The sequence below is a fragment of the Oncorhynchus gorbuscha genome, linkage group LG24 (assembly GCF_021184085.1).
Source record: "Oncorhynchus gorbuscha isolate QuinsamMale2020 ecotype Even-year linkage group LG24, OgorEven_v1.0, whole genome shotgun sequence".
NCBI lineage: Eukaryota > Metazoa > Chordata > Actinopteri > Salmoniformes > Salmonidae > Oncorhynchus > Oncorhynchus gorbuscha.
In genome coordinates this window covers 30,585,127-30,607,863 of record NC_060196.1, presented here as the reverse complement: position 1 = coordinate 30,607,863, position 22,737 = coordinate 30,585,127, and the positions used below count along the sequence as shown (strand labels likewise).

At 39.2% G+C, this 22,737-nt stretch overlaps 1 protein-coding gene, 1 long non-coding RNA gene and 1 pseudogene across 4 annotated transcripts; all 3 read right to left on the bottom strand.

The window, feature by feature from the left end:
• Positions 1-716: 716 nt before the first annotated feature.
• Positions 717-10,237, bottom strand: LOC124012013. Of its 3 annotated transcripts, XR_006834631.1 has the most exons (9): positions 9,984-10,237; positions 8,246-8,332; positions 7,622-7,925; positions 7,047-7,172; positions 6,473-6,612; positions 6,253-6,385; positions 5,375-5,410; positions 5,155-5,259; positions 2,686-2,927 (listed from the first exon to the last, which is right to left on the bottom strand). It is a non-coding gene; the product is annotated as an uncharacterized LOC124012013 (long non-coding RNA). The 3 variants fall into 3 exon arrangements; XR_006834632.1 differs by lacking the exon at positions 2,686-2,927 and adding an exon at positions 717-1,432 and having other exon boundaries at positions 7,622-10,237; XR_006834630.1 differs by having other exon boundaries at positions 7,622-10,237.
• Positions 10,238-10,644: 407 nt separating this feature from the next.
• On the bottom strand, positions 10,645-17,039 carry LOC124012001 (major histocompatibility complex class I-related gene protein-like). Its single transcript, XM_046325336.1, has 11 exons — positions 16,836-17,039; positions 15,859-16,134; positions 15,437-15,730; positions 14,960-15,241; positions 14,616-14,732; positions 14,285-14,338; positions 13,901-13,936; positions 13,450-13,500; positions 12,140-12,172; positions 11,982-12,032; positions 10,645-11,047 (listed from the first exon to the last, which is right to left on the bottom strand). The coding sequence occupies exons 1-11, from the start codon at positions 16,903-16,905 to the stop codon at positions 11,034-11,036; spliced, it is 1,278 nt and encodes a 425-aa protein (XP_046181292.1). The 5' UTR covers positions 16,906-17,039; the 3' UTR covers positions 10,645-11,033.
• Positions 17,040-17,978: 939 nt separating this feature from the next.
• On the bottom strand, positions 17,979-22,232 carry LOC124012207 (annotated as a pseudogene).
• Positions 22,233-22,737: the final 505 nt, after the last annotated feature.

The following is a 22,737-nucleotide window of genomic DNA, read 5'->3' as shown; positions in this document are numbered from 1 at the left end:
TTCCACGACACAATCATAAGTGGTTTATTGAGGTCACTCCCACACTATAGATTAAATGAATGACTAAACAGAGGTTATCCTCACAGAGGACAGTCCTGTGTGCTTAGTAAATTCTCATTTTAAAGAGATTCACCTGTATGTTTGTATACTTTTTAGCCAGTTGTTCTGAAAGTAGTTCTCACGGGCCAAAAGTGGGCCCTGAAAATTGCTTGCTATGTCACATACAGTGGGGCAAAAAAGTATTTAGTGTCATGTCCTTTCCTGTACTTGAATACTTATTAAATTCTAATGTTTTCATAGTCAGTTGTGTAATTTCTTTATCAATATCTAATGTAGACTTAATCTGGTTATTTCTTCCCTACACCTTTGCAGATCTAAGACAAGATTAAAGTAAAAACACATTCTCTTTCTAATGATTTTTTCCCCCACGTTCATTTTGTTAGACCAGTGAACATGGTGGTAAACTGTACTATTTGTATGCACCCTAGGTTACCTAGGTTACCCTTTCCCTTTGTTATCATACTAACTGTATGTCATATAACCTTAATTAGTGCTCCTGCTCACCTGGTGTACCATGCCAGGTGTGTAAAATACTGATGTTAATGGGAGAGGTAAGTGGTTAAGTTGTGGTCTTTACCCAAATTCCACTTAAATATAACTTCCAAATGAAGAGAGACAGAGACATAAAATAATCTGGGGAAAATGCAATTTTATGGACAACTGTGGATGGTTCTTAAAATAACCTTTGTTAAATGTTAAATGAATAAATAAACATTTTAGGGGGCGCTTAAAAGAGCTGTTTCACTCCACGATATGCTGCCATGGGACTTCACCTGCTGGCGATGAGAAGGAGGTGGTCAGCTTCTCCCTCACCTGGAGTGCCTGTCTGGGGGCGTTGTTGGCACCTGCCCTGGACCATTTGGCGTGCCCATCTCCACCCGGAGTGGCTCCTGGAATGACCTCTGCAGGTAGTTGTGGAGAACACACGTGGCCTTCACCCAGGCATCGACATTTGAGGGGCTGAGACCAAGCACTCCGATACATTCTCCACCAGCTACCAGAATCCCAAAGGCACATTCAACAACTAACCTTGCCCTGGACAGTCATTTGTTAAAGATCCTTACAGGCTTTGGCAATGGCAGCTGGAGTCCAGTGCAGGGCCTCATGAGGTTGGGTCTCAAAGGGAAGGCCAGTGGAGCCTGGATTACTACATGTTTTCGGTCATGTAGCCAAGACAGTTGGGGAAATTCCACCTCTCCAGCAACCTGGCAGCGATGGCCCTCCAGTCTTCCTCCTTGGGGACAGGCATGTATTCACCAACCAGACAGTCCCAAATGGCTTGTGCCACAAGAGGGGACAATGCCTGCCACCATGGACCGTACAACTCGGGGGCTGAATCCGATGGTCCTGTAGGTGTCCCGTCACCAAGAATCTGAAATTCAAAATAATTATCAATATTGTGTGTAATTTGAATTCCACCCACATATTCTTTCTGCTGATACACTTTCTACTCAGCTACCTCATTAATATTTATTATGCTCTACTAATTATATTGTAATACTCATCAACCATCATAAACAATGCCTTGAAACAGTACAATTCAGTCTATGACTATATCAATAAACTAGCCCAGGCCAACTCTACTCTTAGAAAAAAAGGTGATATTTAGAACCTAAAAGGGTTCTCCGGCTGTCCCCATAGGAGAATCCTTCGAAGAACCCTTTTTGGTTCCAGGTAGAACCCCTTTGGTTCCAAGTAGAACCCTATTGGCTTCCATGTATAACCTTTTCCCCAAAGGGTTATACCTGGAACCAAAAAGTGTTATCCTATGGGGAAAGCAGAAGAAACCTTTTGGAACCCTTTTATCTAAGAGTGTATGTACATTACATTACAATAAGAATGTGTATAAGTGTTGTCCTTCTCTCTCTCTTCTACTCCACCCTCTTTTGATAAACAAGCATTAATGTTGTAAGTCCACTAGGGCCCAGTTTTCATCATATTACGTTTCTAATCAATAACCTATGCTGTGTGTGTATCCTGTGTTATTTAGTTCGTAAATAAATAATGAAATATATTTGTGTGGTACAGAATGATCAGTAAGGCTGGGGTTTGTGCAGATGTAAGGAGTATGTGACGTTTATAATTGTGAGACTGATATGAGGGAATGATTAATAAATGACCTATCGATATATATCTTATATATCATCTAGAATAGATGGTAACTCGTTAAACAACTTCTTCCGTGGTGCCCCAAATCCTAATGAGTTGTTACATTATTAATTTAATCGAGTAACAAAACATAGTTGATTCAATACATAACAGTCATCAGATTAATGAAAGTCACGTCACTACAATGGTCTGGGGCTGTTTTTAATGATTCGGGTTAGTTCCAGTGAAGGGAAATATTAACACTACAGCATACAATGACGTTCTAGACGATTTTGTGCTTTCAACTTTGTGGAAACAGTTTGGGGAAGACCCTTTTCCTTTTCAGCATGACAATGCCCCAGTGCACAAAAAGATGTCCATACAAAAATGGTTAGTTGAAATCAGTGTGGAAGAACTTGACTGGCCTGCACAGAGCTCTGACCTCAAACCTATCAGAAACATTTGAGATGAATTGGAAAGTGTTAGGCGGAGCAGCACAGGGGAACCCAAGAGCAGACTCAGACAAGGAAACAGTGATGAATGAACCAAGGTATTTATTGTAACACAGGGAGAGATAGAGTGCAGATTCAGGAAAGCTTGGATGAGTTGAGTTGTAGGAAACCAGATGTGGAGGCTGAGGTTGGAGTGAGCTGGGTTGGGACAGCGTAAACAGGTCCAGAGGGGAATCAAATGGAGTGGTGGGAAGTTGTATCCAGAGCAGGGTAGCAGGGTGGTGAGATGTGGAACAGCAGACAGGAACCAGATTCAGAGCGGCAAAACTGCAGTGAGAGGATAAACAGCGTCAGGCAAGGAAACAGGCACGGCAGGATACAGGATCTTCGATAACAACAAATAGCTAGAAGCATGACTGACTGAACAGAGATTACGATCTGGCAGAGTGGAAGTGGCAGGACTGAGTATTTGTAGAGGTCTTGATTATGGAACGGGTAGCAGCTGGTGGGGATCTGCTCTTGACTCCAGCACACCTGCCTCCAACCACACAATCCCACACAGGGAGAGAGAGAGTGTACTGGGGGAATGGCTGCAGGTCAAGGCGACACAGGATGTCCACTAGGGGTTGCGACAGGAGCAGATGTGACAGAATGCCGAGTGCGAGCCAGGCCTGAATCGCCTAACATCAGTGCCCGACCTCACTAATGCTCTTGTGGCTGAATGGAAGCAAGTCCCCGCAGCAATGTTCCAACATCTAGTGGAAAGCCTTCCCATAAGAGTGACGGCTGTTATAGCAGCAAAGGGGGCACCAACTCCATATTATTGCCTATGATTTTGTAATGAGATGTTTGACGAGCAGGTGTCCACATACTTCTGGTCATGTAGTGTTACTACGAACCTATTCTACATCGTGTGATCCATAGCAGTCTCCGTAGCCCATTATTCTCCTCTTTAGATAGGGAGATCTCCTCCTGGTACTCGTCTACCACTTTCTCAACTGCCCCAAAAATATCCATGGCCACCGTCGTTAAACGCTCAGAAAGAAACGCATTCAAAGACTAATTTATTAATTGTTTGTGCTTATTCACCCTCTTGAGTGTCTGGCTTCGTCCACAAGGAAAGAATGTTCAAAATAAAAACAAACTCCCTCCCTCCCAATTCTACTGCCGTGTTGTCTTCTTCTTATATTCTTATCAGTTTGGTGATCCCAGAAAAACAAATGAGCGCCTCCCCAGGTGGGGGTTAGAGGCAGAGAATCCCAGTGGAAAGAGGGAAACCGGCCAGGCAGAGACAGCAAGGGCGGTTCGTTGCTCCAAAGCCTTTCCGTTCACCTTCCCACTCCTGGACCAGACTACACTCAATCATATGACCCACTGAAGAGATGAGTCTTCAGTAAAGACTTAAAGGTTGAGACCGAGTTTGCGTCTCTGACATGGGTAGGCAGACCGTTCCATAAAAATGGAGCTCTATAGGAGAAAGCCCTGCCTCCAGCTGTTTGCTTAGAAATTCTAGGGACAATTAGGAGGCCTGCGTCTTGTGACCGTAGCGTACGTGTAGGTATGTACGGCAGGACCAAATCAGAGAGATAGGTAGGAGCAAACCCATGTAATGCTTTGTAGGTTAGCAGTAAAAGGATAAGTAATCCTTCTCACCCCCCCCCCCCTTTAAGATTTAGATGCACTATTGTAAAGTGACTGTTCCACTGGATGTCATAAGGTGAATGCACCAATTTGTAAGTCGCTCTGGATAAGAGCGTCTGCTAAATGACTTAAATGTAAATGTAAATGTAAAACCTTGAAATCAGCCCTTGCTTTGACAGGAAGCCAGTGTAGGGAGGCTAGCACTGGAGTAATATGATCAAATTGTTTGGTTCTAGTCAGGATTCTAGCAGCCGTATTTAGCACTAACTGAAGTTTATTTACTGCTTTATCCGGGTAGCCGGAAAGTAGAGCATTGCAGTAGTCTAACCTAGAAGTGACAAAAGCATGTATTCATTTTTCTGCATCATTTCTGGACAGAAAGTTTCTGATTTTTGCAATGTTACGTAGATGGAAAAAAGCTGTCCTTGAAATGGTCTTGATATGTTCTTCAAAAGAGAGATCAGGGTCCAGAGTAACGCCGAGGTCCTTCACAGTTTTATTTGAGACGACTGTACAACCATTAAGATTAATTGTCAGATTCAACAGAAGATCTCTTTGTTTCTTGGGACCTAGAACAAGCATCTCTGTTTTGTCCGAGTTTAAAAGTAGAAAGTTTGCAGCCATCCACTTCCTCATGTCTGAAACACATGCTTCTAGGAAGGGCCATTTTGAGTATTGAGTTTGTCCCCCCCCACAGTATACATACATATACTTGCACCATTAATAGGCCGCAAAGAGGCATTGCATCTGTGCTAGAGATTAACTAGAAACTTTAATGTATACATTTATTCTAAATCCAATTCATAATGACTTTTGAATGAGAACTTATTTATCAGTCATCAGTTACTTATTTAGATGACCCAAACCCGAAAGGGTGCAATTGATGCAGAGAGGGGGGTTGATATATACAGACCTTTACCAGGTAACAGTTCTTGGTTCTCATCAGTATCTTCATGGCTGCCAGTTGGAGATCCCTCCTGACTAGAACCTTCACTAGAACATTCACTCGAACCCTGACCTGAAAAAATAACAGCAAAACAGTCAAACCCCACCACCTACACAGTTTAAGTGTTAGACCTAGTCAAAACCAATGTCATAAAAAAACACAATGAGGTAATCACTTTAAACATTACCTGAGTCAAGAGGAGAGGGGCTGTCTCTGGTCTTCCCTGAAAAAGAGATTGTCATAAACCTATTATGCTTATATTATCACAAATAATAAAGAAAAATATGACATCATATTACTGTCATGTTTCTCTATCTTTCCCCACTGTAATTCTTTCTCTCTCTATCGGTTATTAAAGTCAGAAATGTACTTTAAAAATATATATATTTATATGTATTAAAAGATAAGTCAACTGACGTTGAACTTAAAAAAAGTTTAGGCTTTTCCCAAAGTCATTGTATTCTGCCACAATAATTCTCCTCTATGAGGCTCTTGTGTGGGAACATGACAACATTTATCAGTAAGTTGTTTTGATCTTGAAGGAGGATATTAATCCTTTTCAATCTTCATACTAAAGCTGAAAGTATGTGAAGTACACCTAGAAGGTATGTGAAGTACACCTAGAAAGTATGTGAAGTACACCTAGAAAGTATGTGAAGTACACCTAGGTTCATTGTGTCAAACAGCATGCTTGTTATTCTTCAGTGTTTTACTTCCTTGACAAACCTGTTATGGATCAGAACTACAGTAACTCCTCTGTCGGCCCTGTTTATGACTAATGTACCACGTGATTTATGATAAGGGATAAAAAAACAACCAATGAAAACAAAAATGTGTTAATTCTAAATTGTTCCTTGTGCATTTTATTTGGTAAACCCCACAGTCTTTTTTTCACCTAAACGTTTCCTAATAGTATCACCACACATACTCAGCTATAATCAACAACATTGGCCTTGTTATGTTCAAAAGTGCAATTACAAAGTTAATGCGACTTTAATTGTAGGTCTGCAGTAGGTGTGTAAGTCTTTGAGAATAGTTAGATTAGCTACATATCCTGTAGTTTACCTGTTGACTCGTTGATGTTCACGGCGTCCCTTTTGAAATTGTCTCTGAAGATGGAGGACACGGCCACCTTGTATTCAGTGTTGGGAATCAGTCCAGTTAGAAGGTAGGTGTTCATGTTACCATTCACCAGCATCTTCACCATGAAGAGAGAAAGAGAGAGAGAGATCAATTTCAGTAGGCAACAGGAGAAAAAAGCAGATGGACAGACAGCCAGACAGACCTCTTTAGTGTCTCCTCCTCTGGTTGGGGTCCAGGTGAGTCTGTAGAGGACCACGTCTTGGGCTGAGTGATCCCAGGTGACCCTGAAGCTCTCTGTGGAGACTTCACTGGTCTTTAGGTTCAGAGGCTCTGGGACTGTCTCTGGATTACACACAAAGGGAAAATGGATCAGTGTGTTTTAGAGCATGGTGCTGGCAACACCAGGGTTGTTTGATCAATGTTTGATCAATTTCCGCATGTGCTACATATGAATAAATAAATGTGTCACAGTCAATGTTGAGAGTGACACACTCGCTTTGGGTAAAAGTGTATGTGTTACCTCACAACCCTATCGTCTGTGGATTTTTTAAAACATTTTTACACTAAATCCTATCATTAAATTCCTAAGATAAAGAAAAGCAGCTCAGGACAAGAGCAATAGAGAATTACGGTAGAGTAGATCAATATTTTGGACTAGCAACTCTCTGGCAATCAATCAATCTCCTTTAGTACCACTCTACCACAGGTACTATACAGCTCTCCAAAACTAACAGCTGGGGAGAATAGAGGAGAGGGGAGGGGAGAGGCAGTCTTACTGGTGGTAAATCAGCCAGCTTGGCTTGGCGACCCCCATCATACAAAGCCAAGATGGTCACAGTGTACTCTGTCAGTGGCATCAGGTTACTAAGCAACACTGGGGTTTCGTTGCATCCACATAAGCCCTATGGTCAAAGAAGAGGTAAGGTTAAAGGTGAGTGCAAATTTATCTCATCTCAAAGAATATGTACTGTTGATGGCATTCCTGTCCTGATACAGTCTTTACATCCTGGTCAATAATTGAAAGCATTCATTCATTTTAAGAATAACAATAACGGTACTGGGATGTCACACGTTTACCATGTGATTTGTTCTCAGGTACAGAAAATCTCATTGGAAAGTGCATTGATATATACCCATTGATACTTCAACAATATAACTTAGAAATGCCTCATGAATTTAGTTGTTGTCGTACCTCATCAGAGCCCAAAATATAATCTGGAAAACGAATTTTATTCGTCACACGCGCCGAATACAACAGGTGAAGACCTTACAGTGAAATTTGTAAGTCGCTCTGGATAAGAGCGTCTGCTAAATGACTTAAATGTAAATGTAAATGTAAATGTTTACTTACAGGCCTTTAACCAGCAATGCAGTTTAAAGAAAAATATGTGTCGGCAGTCAGGAGCTGCCAGAGCCGCCCGTCTGTCAGGAGCTGCCAGAGGCGCCCGTCTGTCAGGAGCTGCCAGAGCCGTCCGTCAGGCAGGAGTTGCCAGTGTCACCCTTCAGGCAGGAGCTGCCAGAGTCGCCCTTCACTCCGGCGCTGCCAAAGTCGCCCGCCTGTCCGGCGCTGACGGAGTCTCCCGTCTATTCGGGGCCCGCTGAAAGGGTCCCCAGTCCGAGGTCGGCGGCGAGGGTCGACACTCCAAAGGCGCCACCTAAGTGGACCGTGGAGTGGGGTCAGAGCCGCCAGAGCCGCGGACAGATGCCCACCCAGAGTTGTGGTGGGCATTCTATGTTTTGTTCTTGTGTTTATATTTCTATATGTTTGGCCTGGTATGGTTCCCAATCAGAGGCAGCTGTCAATCGTTGTCTCTGATTGAGAACCATACTTAGGTAGCCTGTTTTCCCACTCTTGTTTGTGGGGGGTTATTTTCCGTTTCAGAGTTTTTCACCATACGGGACTGTTTCGTTTTTTCTTTATTCGCTTGTTCGTTTGTTTTCTGTATTGAGTGTAATAAATATGACGAACACTTACCACGCTGCGTATTGGTCCGATATTTCCTACTCCTCCTCAGAAGAGGAAGACGACAACCGTTACAGGAGGTCAAATGTACTCCTTTCCCTGAAACACCATGCAGTCAGACTTTTAATTTTGTGCCACCAGGGCCACAATAATATACCCCCTCTCTGAATGTCCGAGTGTGACCCCCTCCCCATGGGTTACTGCTGCTAGTGTTGCCAGCACTGCCACTGCCTGGGTGGGGGCACCCACCGGAATACACACCGGCTAGGTACAAGGTCGTCAAGGTTCTCATTAGCATCTTTGAGAATTTACTTGCATATTATGCTCTCCCTTTAGGGGGCTTTGGCTTGGCAGGACCAACCCTGCCAAGCAGGCTCAGAATCTTGAGGAGGCAGTGCTGCTCTAGGTCTCTGACCTCATTTTGGCTGCATACAGACTGCTTACAGCGGCCCATAAAACAGTTAGGGACTTCTCCTTAGTATCTGGGTCATTCAGGTGGGTGTCTAGGGTATAGGGTTGTGGACCATTCCATCCATATAGGATCATAAATAAATAAATGAGATGTATAATTCATTTTTCAAATGTAGTTCCCAATGATAGAACAATAAATAAATCAAATGTATAATTTATTTTAAAACGCTGTTCCACAATGATAGGACAAAAAATAAATAAGATGTACAATTCATTATAAAAAAGTATATCCATCATCTGAACAACATTGAAAGCTCTCTCACACCCCCGCTCACAGCAATACATTGGTTCTGGGGATATGCAACCATTTCCTTTCTCATTAAACGCCACACTTTCCCAAAAATCAAAAAACACACACCACACATACTGTGCCTTCTGTTTACTGAGTTTTTATCTTCACCATGTTGAATTAGTGCTTTTGTGATCCAATTAGTTATATTTGAAGATATATAGAAAAGCTATATTTTTTGTTGTATTATTACAGTCCATAACCGGGCTAGAATTGTGTTTCATTATATTCCTCGTCTATAAGAACTTTGTAATTTTTAAAATAGCCATGGAGTAGTCTTTGTGTCTCTGAACAACTGGCTATCAATATATAGCTTATCGACGACAAGAGCTACTCGTTTTCCTTTTAATCTATTTTCCTTGAAAATGGATACAGAACTTTACGCCGTTCTGCAATCTCATTTGGGAACTGGTCATTCATAACAATTTGGGTCCCAGCAAGTCTTTTACCCAGGCTTTTAACCATTATTTTATCTTTAAAAGGAGCGAATTTGGCAACGATTGGGCGTTCATACATTTGGTCTCTCTGTCCGAAGCGGTGTACACGTTCGAGTTGGATTTTGTCGATAGCTTCGAGTGGAATCTGAAGCGTTGTAACTTCAGATTCAGGAGCTTCTCCTTCTTTCTCTTGGATACCTATAAGTACCAGATTCTCTCTCATAGATCTAGTCTGTATGTCAAGTAAGGCTTCTCTCAGAACAGTGTTCTTCTTTTTAAGTTCATAAACTTCTGTTTCAATCTTATTGACTGTCCCTTTTAGCCTGTTTGTTTCCTTCTCCAATGTCGCAGCTTTTTCATCACTCATCTCGAGGCTTGCCTTCAACTCTTTTATATCCTTACTGACTAATTCAAGTATACCCAGTTTGTCATTTACTGATTTTAACCGATTGGTTTCGACCTTTACCATTCCCGGTGGTGAAAATATTAAATCGTCTGTGTCTGTGGAAGAGTCACTTTTTCGTTTTGGAATCGGTTCCCCTGTCTTACTCACCGTCACGTTTGGGTGTTGCTTGTTTCCGTAATATTTGTCGATAAATTTCTCTAGTCTTAAGATTTGTTTTGTGCTGTTATCCAGATTGAAGGATACCACCCACCATATTGTGTAGTGCTAATATTTAGTCTAATTTACCGATATTGAATATTACGTTTTTATCTTGAGGTGCTCTACACAACTACGTTCAGTCCCCCATCTTCAGTCCGCCACCAAACAACATTTTACTTTCACTATTAGCAACATTACAGATAAATAATCTTGGGCCGACCACTGTCCATTGTCAAAGTGTCCCAAAAAGGAGCAAAAGTACGACAAAATATATTTTGAATGCTCACATTGAATGAATTGCCCGAAAAAGAATGAGAATATCTATCCTAAATCATTTCTGTGTCAAATTCGCAGGTGAGCCACAGTGCGACGACAGTGAACCTGGGCTCTCCTGACAGGTGAACTCCCATCTTTCCTCATGGAACATGGTCAAACTAGTTTGGTTGCATGTGTTAACTGCAGCTAGGCCTATATGCACAATCTTAACTTTATTCATTGGTATCCTTCATTATTATAATGACTCAAAAGCATAACAAGGGTCCAATCATCATTGGAACAGTCAAATGTGGCATGCAGTGTTGAACACATAAGGGATACTGAGGCGTTCACATTGGTTCATAAAGGAGTATTTTATTAAAGCAGTTATTTATACTTTCCCCGAAAAATGAAAACAAAACATATTTACAAAGCAGTTCAGTGCATGTGTGTGCAACGATTTAAATGATTGGTTTCTATTTTAAAATAAACAATCTACAATAGAAATAGAATAAGGTTCCAATACCAATACATTAAAATGGCCCAAATATAGGCGGTTTACAAGTCAATTTATTGAAAAGGAATTCTATTATGATATTCAAAAGATCAAAACATTCATTAATAAGTATTCAAATTCAAGCCGATCACAACGGTCCATTCTTGGGAATGTACACATCCAGATTGACAGTATTTGTTGACAAAACAGAATCACATGTTGTTTGCTAGATTTAGATGCGTTGTCAGTCACTCCTCAATGGCTGCGAGAATAGAGAGAGAAAGTCATTATAGGAATGGGTGCTTGTTTTTTTATTCTCAGGGCTATAGCTGCAGTAACAGTAGGCATGCTAATGACAATAATACAATCATTTAGATAACTAAGAATTACACCTAAATAATAAATAGTAATAGTGCAGTTAGTATTACATATCCATGTAGATTCATGATGCTGATATTTGTAAAAGGATGTTTGCAGTGGTGTAAAGTACTTAAGTAAAAATACTTTAAAGTACTACATAAGTCGTTTCTTTGGTTATCTGAACATTACTTTGCTATTTATTTTTTGCCAACTTTTACTTCACTACATTCCTAAAGAAAATATTGTACTCGTTACATTTTGACAGGAAAATGGATCAATTCACACACTTATCAAGAGAAAATCCCTGGTCATCCCTACTGCCTCTGATCTGGCGGACACACTAAACACAATAACAAGAAAATTGTGCCATCTGGTTTTCTTAATATAAGGAATTTGAAAAGGTTTACACTTTTAATTTTGATACTTAAGTACATTTTAGCAATTCCATTTACTTTTGATACTTAAGTATATTTAAACGCAAATACTTTTAGACTTTTACTCAAGTAGTATTTTACTGGGTGACTTTCACTTTTACTTGAGTCATTTTCTATTATTGTATATTTACTTTTACTCATGTATGACACTTGAGTACTTTTTTTACCACGGTATATTTGGGGATGTTAGTTAATATATGGTTTATACTGTTGATGGACATGTGCCAGTTGCCTAGTTGGATACATGGTGGCATGGCTGGAGGAACTAAATCCTTTAAGTGTTCAGATACATAATAGTACTTTCAACAACAACTAACAGAAAAACATCTAACTTTCAAGAATGAGATTGGGGGGGCCATGATTGTATTACATTTTATATATTTTAAGGATAAATTATATTACCTCCATTAGCCTGCATTGCCTCCTCCTCTAGACGTTCGATGCTGCCTTGACCTGGAACAGCAGAACTAACATCAGCACTTCCATAGTTTCAACTGCATTCACTATGTACTTAAGAAATATACAGTTAAATAACTGACAATACTTTTGAATAACATTACCAGAGTCAGTGCTGCTAGCGTCATCCTTTGTCCCTGGGAAAAGAGAATATTATCACTCTTTAGTTAGATACAGATATAAAGCCTTCAGTGATGATCATTGGTCCTCTATAGGCATGCATATTCTCAAATAAAATTATATGAATTAACGGAAAAATCATCATAGCAATGTAATTCAATCTCTGATTTGACTGAATCGATAACTACCCACCTAGTACATAGAAGATGTGACTTTACATTTCACGTCAGTGTCATAATAATCCTACTCGGTACAGATAATTCATTAGTTAGAATTAATGTGTCATGTTGTCTCCCACTATGTTCAGTGTCTAATTGCTAGTTATTCTTTAGGTGTTCCCTTCCTTGAGAAACATTTTCTTGACTATGATTCACAGTCCCCTCATTTTACAAGTCTACATACCACATGATTTGTGACAAATGTGATTAAAGTAAAGTTTGCATCAAATAGCAAACATGACATAATTACACCTAAATAATACATAGTAATAGTGCAGTTAGTATACATGTCAATGTAGTCTCATGATGCTGATATTTGTAAAAGGATGTTGGGATGTTTGCAGTGGTGTAATGTACTTAAGTAAAAATACTTTAAAGTACTACTTAAGTAGTTTTTTTGGTTATCTGAACATTACTTTGCTATTTATTTTTTGCCAACTTTTACTTCACTACATTCCTAAAGAAAATATATATAGATTTTTTGTACTCATTACATTTTGACAGGAAAATGGATCAATTCACAAACTTATCAAGAGAAAAGCCCTGGTCATCCCTACTGCCTCTGATCTGGCGGACTCACTAAACACAATAACAAGAAAATTGTGCCATCTGGTTTGCTTAATATAAGGAATTTGAAAAGGTTTACACTTTTAATTTTGACACTTAAGTACATTTTAGCAATTCCATTTACTTTTGATACTTAAGTATATTTAAACGCAAATACTTTTAGACTTTTACTCAAGTAGTATTTTACTGGGTGACTCACTTTCACTTGAGTCATTTTCTATTATTGTATATTTACTTTTACTCATGTATGACACTTGAGTACTTTTTTTTACCACTGTATGTTTGGGGATGTTAGTTAATATATTGTTTGTACTGTTGATGGACATGTGCCAGTTGCCTAGTTGGATACATGGTGGCATGGCTGGAGGAACTAAATCCTTTAAGTGCTCAGATACATAATAGTACTTTCAACAACAACTAACACCAGAAAAACATCTAACTTTCAACAATGAGATTGAGGGGCCATGATTGTATTACATTATATATATTTTAAGGATAAATTATATTACCTCCATTAGCCAGCATTGCCTCCTCCTCTAGACGTTCGATGCTGCCTTGACCTGGAACAGCAGAACTAACATCAGCACTTCCATAGTTTCAACTGCATTCACTATGTACTTAAGAAATATACAGTAAAATAACTGACAATACTTTTGAATAACATTACCAGAGTCCCCTCATTGTACAAGTCTACATGCCACATGACTTGTGATAAAGGTGCAACCTTTGCGGCAAAAAGTAAACATGACAGACCTTGTTGTATTGTTAAAGTCACTTTTGAAAACTTAATGAACGCGTTTTTTTACAATACCAGAAATCAATGCTATCAGTCAATCATTCTTAATTGTAATTATAATCTACCCTCCGTTGCATGAAAGAAATTGGAGCCTTCTCTGCTTTTAACAACTGTAAAACATAACATGACCTCCACTCTACAACTATGACATTTGTAAGTCTTACCAGGCATGTTCAAAACGGCGGCTCCATTTCCATTGCCTGAAAGTAACAGAGTCATGTGAACGGACTAGCTTTGCAAGTACAAGGTAGATGTTGTGCTATATACTCATCGGTATTGTCCAGAGCAACAAGTGGACAATAAGAAGTCAAACTATTCATCTGTATGTGATTAATAAAAATGATTGATGTGTAAAAACAAGGATATGGGGGGGGGCTGTCATTAATGAATTGAATCATCACAAGACATAATTCAATCACAACAATAAACACTGATAAGATGGCCCCTCATTATACATATCCTTACTAGATCTTTGTTATTGCTGTGCTACTGCTACACATGTAATTGTTCTAGGAAGGACAAAATACATGACATTGTATCAACGGTACCATTTAGAGGTGCCTGGATCCCAGTAGCTGGTAGATCTCCTTTTTTACCAGCAACTAAAACAATGGAGCAAGATGTTAACGCCAAATATGACAGGTTTTTATTAAATGAGTATCTGAAACAGTGGAAACACAGTGGTAGGCAAAAATAAACATAAAATACTCTTTCTTTTTGACCTCCCGACTTGAGATTTACTAAAGTCACGCCCTGATATCAAAAAAGGTTTCCACATTCCTAAATGACCATAATCGCTTTAGTTTATCTCACAAAACAATATACAAATAAGAAAAATAACATACTGTATGAAATTCATTCACAATGTGAAAAACTTACATATTTTGCCTTTCTTCCAAAGAACCAACATGGAGCTAACCACGGTCAGCAGGACCAACACAACAACAGCACCAATGATAACACCTGTTACTTGGGTACAATCGCAGCATTTCCCATCTGCGTGGAAGACAATATAAGAGGACATATTCAGCATTAACAATGACATATTGTACATTGAGCTTGAAAAACAGTTGTCACATTTTAATCATCTGCATTCATGACCTGTTAACAGACTCAGAAACGTCTGATTTTACCACAACTGATAACCATAACTGGTTAACTAATAACTGGTTTGTTGAAAATACATACAGTACCGGTATAATTGAATATAAGGACTACTTTACCCCATTTTCCCACAACTGGCTCCTTCAAAGCTACATGGTTGACAGAGCATTCATAAGTTTCCTTATCTGCCTCTGGGATCTGCACACTCATCCTGATCTGGTAAGTGTCATCATCATTGGGTAGGACTCCTGTAGACTGCACTCCATCACGTTCGGTCAATGGAACACCATTCTTCTTAATATGCATTTCTACATCTTTGGGATAGAAACCTGTGGCCATGCAGGTCAGTCGGACATTTCCGGCAGTTTTGGCCTTTTTAGCAAACGCATAGACCTTTGGGGCTAAAGAGGGAATAAACGGAGAACATTAATATTATTTCTGATCTCACATGTACAAATGGTCGTTTTTTTGTTAACTATTTGTTAGGCTATACTATTTTAGGTCCAAAGTACTCTGAGTTGTAAAAAGATCCTTCGAGTTATCCATAGTTAGGCTACACTATGTGAAGTTTAGAAAACTTTTCAAAAAGTACTCACGATCAGCCCTACTGACGACTTTGTCCTCGTATGCCATGAATTTGGAAAGCCAGTCCACACACTCCTTCTCCAGGTAGCCCTTGGTGTACTGGTTGAGGATCTGGACCCCGTCCCACTTCCTCTTAGTCGGCTGAGCTTGAAAAACTGGGGCCACCCACTGCATATTGGCATCATCAAAGGCCAGGAAGTCGTCACCATCGTAGCTGTACTGGTCTGTGCCCTTTATGAATTTCAATGTGCCGTCACTCTGTTGGTCAATCTCACAGCCATGTTTCCATTGAAGGATATGCACATCTGAGAGGAAAAACAAATAGAATAGGAGAGGGAATGACTCACCTATGTTATGGTCATGTCTGGGAGTTTTGGTAAAATATCTACAGTAGGCTGTGTAGAGTGACACAAATGCAAGTGTTGTTTCTCACCAGTGTTGTTGTGCCTCATGCGATCCATCAGGATGTTGACGTTGACTTTGAACCACTGCTCCTTGCTCTTGCGTGACTGAGTGCCTTTATCCCAGTAGTCTGCTGGCAGCTTCTCCCTCATCCAGTCCTGTTTGGGAATCTTCTTCTTTGACACACTGTCATAGTAATCAATCTGTTTGTCATTCATCAGACCCATGGCAGTGAACTCATGGATACCAGGCAATTCTACTGGCTTTGACAGAGCAGTGTAGATGTAATTCAGCGACCATTTCCCCACTGCTCACAAAAAGTGAAACATGAGTTAGTCGTGACTCCTGAGTAGAGATGCTTCTTCAAAGACCAAAATAATTGGGGATGACTTTTTAAGGAATATCAAATCAATTGAAATACTAAATAAAGGAATGATGGTGATAAAATGTACCTTAATCTGTTACATTTTTCATATTATTTGTATTTAAAAAATCATACAATTTCTGTTCACCACTTAGCCTACAATGGTTATTGAAAGAGACCAAACTAAAAAAACTGATCCTGGATCAACGAAATTGTGCACTAGACTTGTCGTCACCATAGCATTTCCAACCAATCAAACTGTCCTTTTCTGTTGCCAGGTGAGATAGTTTTCACAGGTGTACAGTCAGGGTACAGTCAACGGAATTTGGCAGCAAGAGGCAAAACATAAACATTGTAGCCAAATTATCAATACAGTTTTAATAACTAAATAAAATGTTGGGAAGTTGAAGTTATTAAGTAAGTAATTATTATTTTTGACAGTTTGCGAACATTTTCAACAGAACAATAAAGAACTTAACCTACCATTTTCACGATACAACAATTGAACATGAATCGTCAAAATGTGCCTCGATGATAATAATTTCTCCATATTATTAATTTTTCCCTAAGTCTATAGCAACTCAGCCAAAAAAAACATTTGACTTTCACCTTTAGCAACAAGACAGAGAAATAAATGTTCTTACCGCTGTCCACCGTCGAAAGTGTCGCGAAAAGGAACAAAAGTACGACGACATACATTTTGAACGCACACATGAATGTTAAATGCCCCGAAAATAATAATATGCCTATCCTAAATAAAAGTCTGTGGCCAATCCCAAGGTGAGCTGCATAGTGTGACAACAGAGCACTTCGGCTTTCACAACCAGGTGAGCTCTAACGAATGTGGTCAAACAGGTCAAACAAGTTTGGTTGGTTATGTAAACTGTAACTGAAGCTAGGTCTACTTCATGCAGTATATATAGGCGTACCTTTATTCATTGCTATCTTTCATTATTATAATGACTCAAACGCATAACAGGGAAGAGCATTATTGGAAGAGGACAATGTGGCATGCATTGTTGAACACTTACTGTAAGGGCTACTGAGATGTTTCACATTGGTTGATAAAGTAGTCCTTTATTAAAGCAGTGATTTATACTTACAAAATATGTATTTAAATAAGTGCTGTCTGTGTGTGCGTGTGTATGTGTGTGTGTGTGTAGTGGTTGAAATGAATGGGCACTAGGTTAAAAATAAAAAAATCTATGAAAAACACAATGTTCATTTTCTATATCTAAAGTGTTATTCAAGTGAAAATACATTATTTTGGCTCATTTTATTCTCACAAGGAATCCCTGTCACGTTCTGACCTTTATTTCCTTTGTTTTGTCATTATTTAGTATGGTCAGGGCGTGAGTTGGGGTGGGCAGACTATGTTTGTTTTTCTGTTTCGGCCTAGTATGGTTCTCAATCAGAGGCAGGTGTCATTAGTTGTCTCTGATTGAGAATCATACTTAGGTAGCCTGGGTTTCACTGTGTGTTTGTGGGTGATTGTTCCTGTCTCTGTGTTTTGCACCAGATAGGGCTGTTTTGGGTTTTCACATTTCTTGTTTTTGTTAGTTTGTTCATGTGAAGTGCTTTATTAAACATGAATCAAAATAACCACGCTGCGCTTTGGTCCGCCTCTCCTTCAAGTCAAGAAAACCGTTAAATCCCACTACGATTTTCAAAAGGACAAAATGATCCAAAACTAAGAACTTCATATCCAAGCCTATCTGATCAGAATGGTAAATGCTTGGAAAGGAATACATCCAGATTCACAGTGTTTGTTGATTAACAAAACAGAATCACACGTTCTTTGGTTTGGATGCGCTGTCAGTCACTTTAATGTCTGAGAGAATAGAGAGAGAAAGTCATTATGGGAATGGGTGCTTGCTTTTTATACTCAGGGCCATAGCTGCAGTAACAGTAGGAATTCTACAGATAACTATGAATTACAGTAGAAGTTCAATATTACCAGAGTCGTGGGTGGACAAGGACCATTTCATGAACCTAAAGAAATACATAGTAGTGGTGTGTTATTGTTACATGTCCATGTAGTCTCTTGATGTTGATATTTATAATAATAATTATATTATGTTGATATTTGTTGGGATGTTTGGGGATGTTGGTTAATATATGGGTTGTAGTGTCAAAGCCTGTAGTTGGATGTAGGGTGGTATGGCTGCTGGCACCAAATCTGTTAAGTACTAAGATACTGTTTGTTATACAATCAACATCAAATAACACCAACAAAAAAAACCTGCAACTTTTAAGAATGAGATTGGGAGGCCATGATTGAGTTAATTTATCCTTTTCTTTTACATAAAAAAAGTATGTTACCTCCATTAGCCAGCATTGCCTCCCTCTTTAGACGTTCGTTGCTGCCTTGACCTGGAACAGCAGAACTAACATCAGCACTTCCATATTTCAGCTGCATTCACTATGTACTTAAGGAATATACAATTAAGTAACTGGCAGTACTTTTAAATAACATTAGCAGAATCAGTGGACGTGGTGCTAGCGTCGTCATGTATGACCTAGGCCTTTATTACTCCTGTATGAGTGGAGTAATACACTCATCCTGATCTGGTAGGTGTCGTCATCATTGGGTAGGACTCCTGTAGACTGCACTCCATCATGTATGGTCAATGGGACACATCTCTGGGATAGAAATCTGTGGCCATGCAGGTCAGTCTTACATGTCCTGCAGTTTTGGCCTTTTTAGCAAATGCATAGACTTTTTGGAGGGGCTAAAGAGGGAATAAACAGAGAACATGAGTGTTTCTTTTCTGTAATCTACATTTACACTATTTGAGGTTCAGATGACCATTCAAATATCAGCTTGTTTGTAAATACTCACAGTCCTTATTAGTCTCCGAGTTCTTTGTACTCATATGCCATGAATTTGGACAGCCAGTCCACACACTCCTTCTCCAGGTAGCCCTTGGTGTACTGGTTGAGGATCTGCACCCCGTCCCACTTCTTCTTAGTCGGCAGAGCTTGATCAACTAGGGCCACACACTGCATAGTGGCATCACAGATAGAACAATGAGACAGATATTTGAATGTATGTATAAATGTGAAGCATCCGGTTGGTGTTTCCGAGAGTAAGCCCACTGGTGGGCAGTGGGAGAAGATGGAACCAGATGGATTTTGGCCGACATTCTGCTAATTTGTCATGTCAATACAGTTTTCTGTTCCCAAAACTAGAATCTGCTATGAACAGAGTGGACTAAGTTGTGGACTTTACCCTTTGCAAAAGTTTTTAAAAATCTGTTTAGATTGAGTGCAATTCGCAATGGCGAATTTAGTTATTGCACACGTGCACTTCAAAGTAGGAATTCCCTAATGGAAATATGCAGATGTATACTAGATCGCGCCAATAGGATATCGCTAGCGCATGCTTGGCTCTGCCCACCTCCTTGCTTGTTCTGCCCACTATGATTAACTTGTTCCCATTGGAAACGACAAGCTGTGGTCCATCTTGGTTCTGATAACCATGTAAATCTCTCTCTGACAAGGTGACTTTAATCAATATGTATTGGGCTCCATTTTACTCTCAGATTCGAAAGTGCTAATTAGCATCAAAGTAGACATCATGCAAGAACACAAAACCCTGCAAACTAGCACGTCATCTCTAACTGTCAGCTTTGCTAACAGGTACATTTAAAGAAATTTATTAAATACTACATCTAGCTAACATTAGATAGTGAATCCAGAGATTCTTACTTTTGCCTTGATTAGGCAGTCTTGTCCAGATCATCATGGCAGTTGTAGTTCTTTATGATAGCCACATTAGCAGCTAATTAGAATTTCATTTGTTGGGGGTAAATACAGGCAAATATATTGATAAAAATCACCTTGTCTGAGAGATTTAGTTATTTAGTTACGTCACGCCAGGGTAAGTCTACACAAAACAGCCCGTATGTTAAGTCTTAAGAAAATCCCCTATGGGTAAAATGAATGGTGGAAAAACAATTGAAACCATTTCCATTTGACCGCTTGATTTTATGGGTATTATGACTCATACTGTGGTACTCTATAGGAGGCAATGACACACCTATGTTCAAGTCCAGTCTTCTTTGCGCATTGCAGGTTAATTATCTTGGGAGTTTTAGTAAAATAACTACAGGATTTTGACGTTGACTTTGAACTGCTCCTTGCTCTTGCGTGACTGAGTGCCTTTTTCCCAGTAGTCTGCTGGCAGCTTCTCCCTCATCCAGTCCTGTTTGGGAATCTTCTTTGACACACTGTCATAGTAATCACTGTTTGTTATTCATCAGACTCATGGCAGTGAATTCATGGATACCAGGCAATTCTACTGGTTTGACAGGGCAGTGTAGATGTAATTCAGCGACCATTTCTCTAATGGTTACAAAATCCAGCAAATGGGTTAGTCACAACTCCTGGGTAGAGATGTAAAAGAAGTTAGGTAGAGATGGGAATTTTTAAAAAAAAGTTATGATAATCGATAATAGTTAGCATAGTAACATCATAGTAATAATTTTGGTATGAAATCTAGACTAATAAATCAATCCATTATTACTTTGTTTAATTCAATTATGCATTAGACTAATTTGTTGTTCTGAAAGAGACTAAATAATACTAGAACGGAGACTAAGCACTTTTGTGCCAGTCATACTAATCTTATCACCTGACAACTGGGAATTCCAACCAATCAAACTATCTTATCATGTTGCCAATTAAAAAATGATTTTCTCAGGTGTGTAATCAATGGAACTTGCCAGCGGCAACAAGGAAACATCGCAATATAAGGACCTTCAAAACTAGCCTACCATTAAACAACAAGCTGGAGTTGTCATCAATAATGACCTGAAAATATACAAGTACACAAAATTCTGTCTAATTGAAGTCCGCCCCACGATGCTATGACTCTGCGCTCTCAGCTTTCTCCAACAAGTCAACTCCTGTGCTGATCCTGATCATTAAGTTGAACAGGTGTTGCACCAAATCAAAAGTCTCTTCTCTGATGAAACTGTACTTCGTAAGAAATAGTCGAACCTCGTCTTTGCACACCATTCAGCATCAGAACTCTGTGCAAATGCGCTGTTGTTTACAATTCCGTTATCATTAGCCACTACTATCCTCCTGTCGATAAATTCATGTGGAACAGGCTGTACTTTTGGAACTTTTAAAATCATTTTTGGCCCGGTAGACCATATTTTGAATGATAATGACTGTGCAAAAAAAGTGGCTTTTATAAATTGTTTTTTTATTCAGAATAACAAATCATGCAGGATGTTTCAAAAGCAGTACAGGTGTGTGTACATCTGTAGGCATGTATGTATGCAATAAGCCATGTAACAGTGGTTTAGTGAATTGTAACAGATTAATGCCATGAGAAATGAATGAAATCATTTTGTGAATGTATTTAGTTCATAATCCTAGAGTCCCTATTCATAAGAAAACACTGACTATGTTTCTGGCATAAGATTAAAAAATATATTTTTGTATTGAACTTCAAGACTGCATGTTGGATTTATTTGTGTTCTCCATAAATCAATGTTTACAAGGTGACATTAAAAGAAACTTCACTGCATATTAATTCAAGAGTGTAGCTTTGTCTTAGCCTGGTAACTCAGTGAACGGTTTTGAAATGGGCCCTAGGTTGAAATAGGGTTGGCTTGCCTTCTCTAGTCACACGTAGGCTCAGTCACTGGTATACTTTACAAAGCCATTTTGGGTTTACTACCATTTAATGTGGGCATTTTTATTATTCAGAAATGTGGTGGGAACTCTGTTTGCCGGACTGTTTGCCGGACTGTTTGCTAACTATTCCAAATGTCAAACTGAATTTGATAAAAAGGCTTTTATTTATTCTGCATAATAGGCTTGGAACGCCTTCCAAAATAGTTTAAACTGGGAGAACTTTTAAATCATTGATGAAGGATTTTGTGGCTGATTCCTTGACCTGCCAATGTTTTTAATTTGCCATTTTATGATACCATTATGGCCACTACCATAAATGGATTTTACTATTTTACTTTTAGTTTTTCATGTTGTCTGACTGTAATTGTGTACAACTTGGTACTGCCCATCTTGGCCAGAATAAACAATCATAACAAACAATATTGCAAATACCCCAAGGATTATCAATGCTCTATAATATTAATCATAATATTTTATGCATATATTTGCAGAAACGTAAAACAAGATATTGTTTGGCCAGAGGTAAGAAAACATATCAGCCTATACCTCTAGGCTTATATAACCCTGAAGCATTATACAAATACCTTAAAGATGCCTCTAAGAAACATCCATTGCAACAGTAAAATAATGAAATACACGACATAATACATTCACTACTATCCCCCATAGTACAAAAGTTAACCTATTCTATTCTGTGCGAGATCTAAATATTCCAAACCGTCTGGCACAGTTGTGGGATGCGATAGATCCCAAATGAATACAACCACTAGAATGAAAAAAAAAACATGTTTCAAGTAATGAGCCTGAAGCCATAGATGAGAACGTTTAAAATGTTGATCAACTATCAGGGTATTTCTTCACAGTATAAGCGCAGCAATGAGCACACGGCAGTAG

Excerpts from the sequence above, each read along its gene's own strand:
- LOC124012001 (XM_046325336.1), bottom strand. The coding sequence starts at position 16,905 with ATGTGTGCGTTCAAAATGTATGTCGTCGTACTTTTGTTCCTTTTCGCG. Across the intron at positions 13,501-13,900 it reads CGCCGTTTTGAACATGCCTG|GTCAAGGCAGCATCGAACGT; the intron begins GTAAGACTTACA and ends CTGCTGTTCCAG. Across the intron at positions 12,173-13,449 it reads GGCAATGCTGGCTAATGGAG|GGACAAAGGATGACGCTAGC; the intron begins GTAATATAATTT and ends CTCTTTTCCCAG.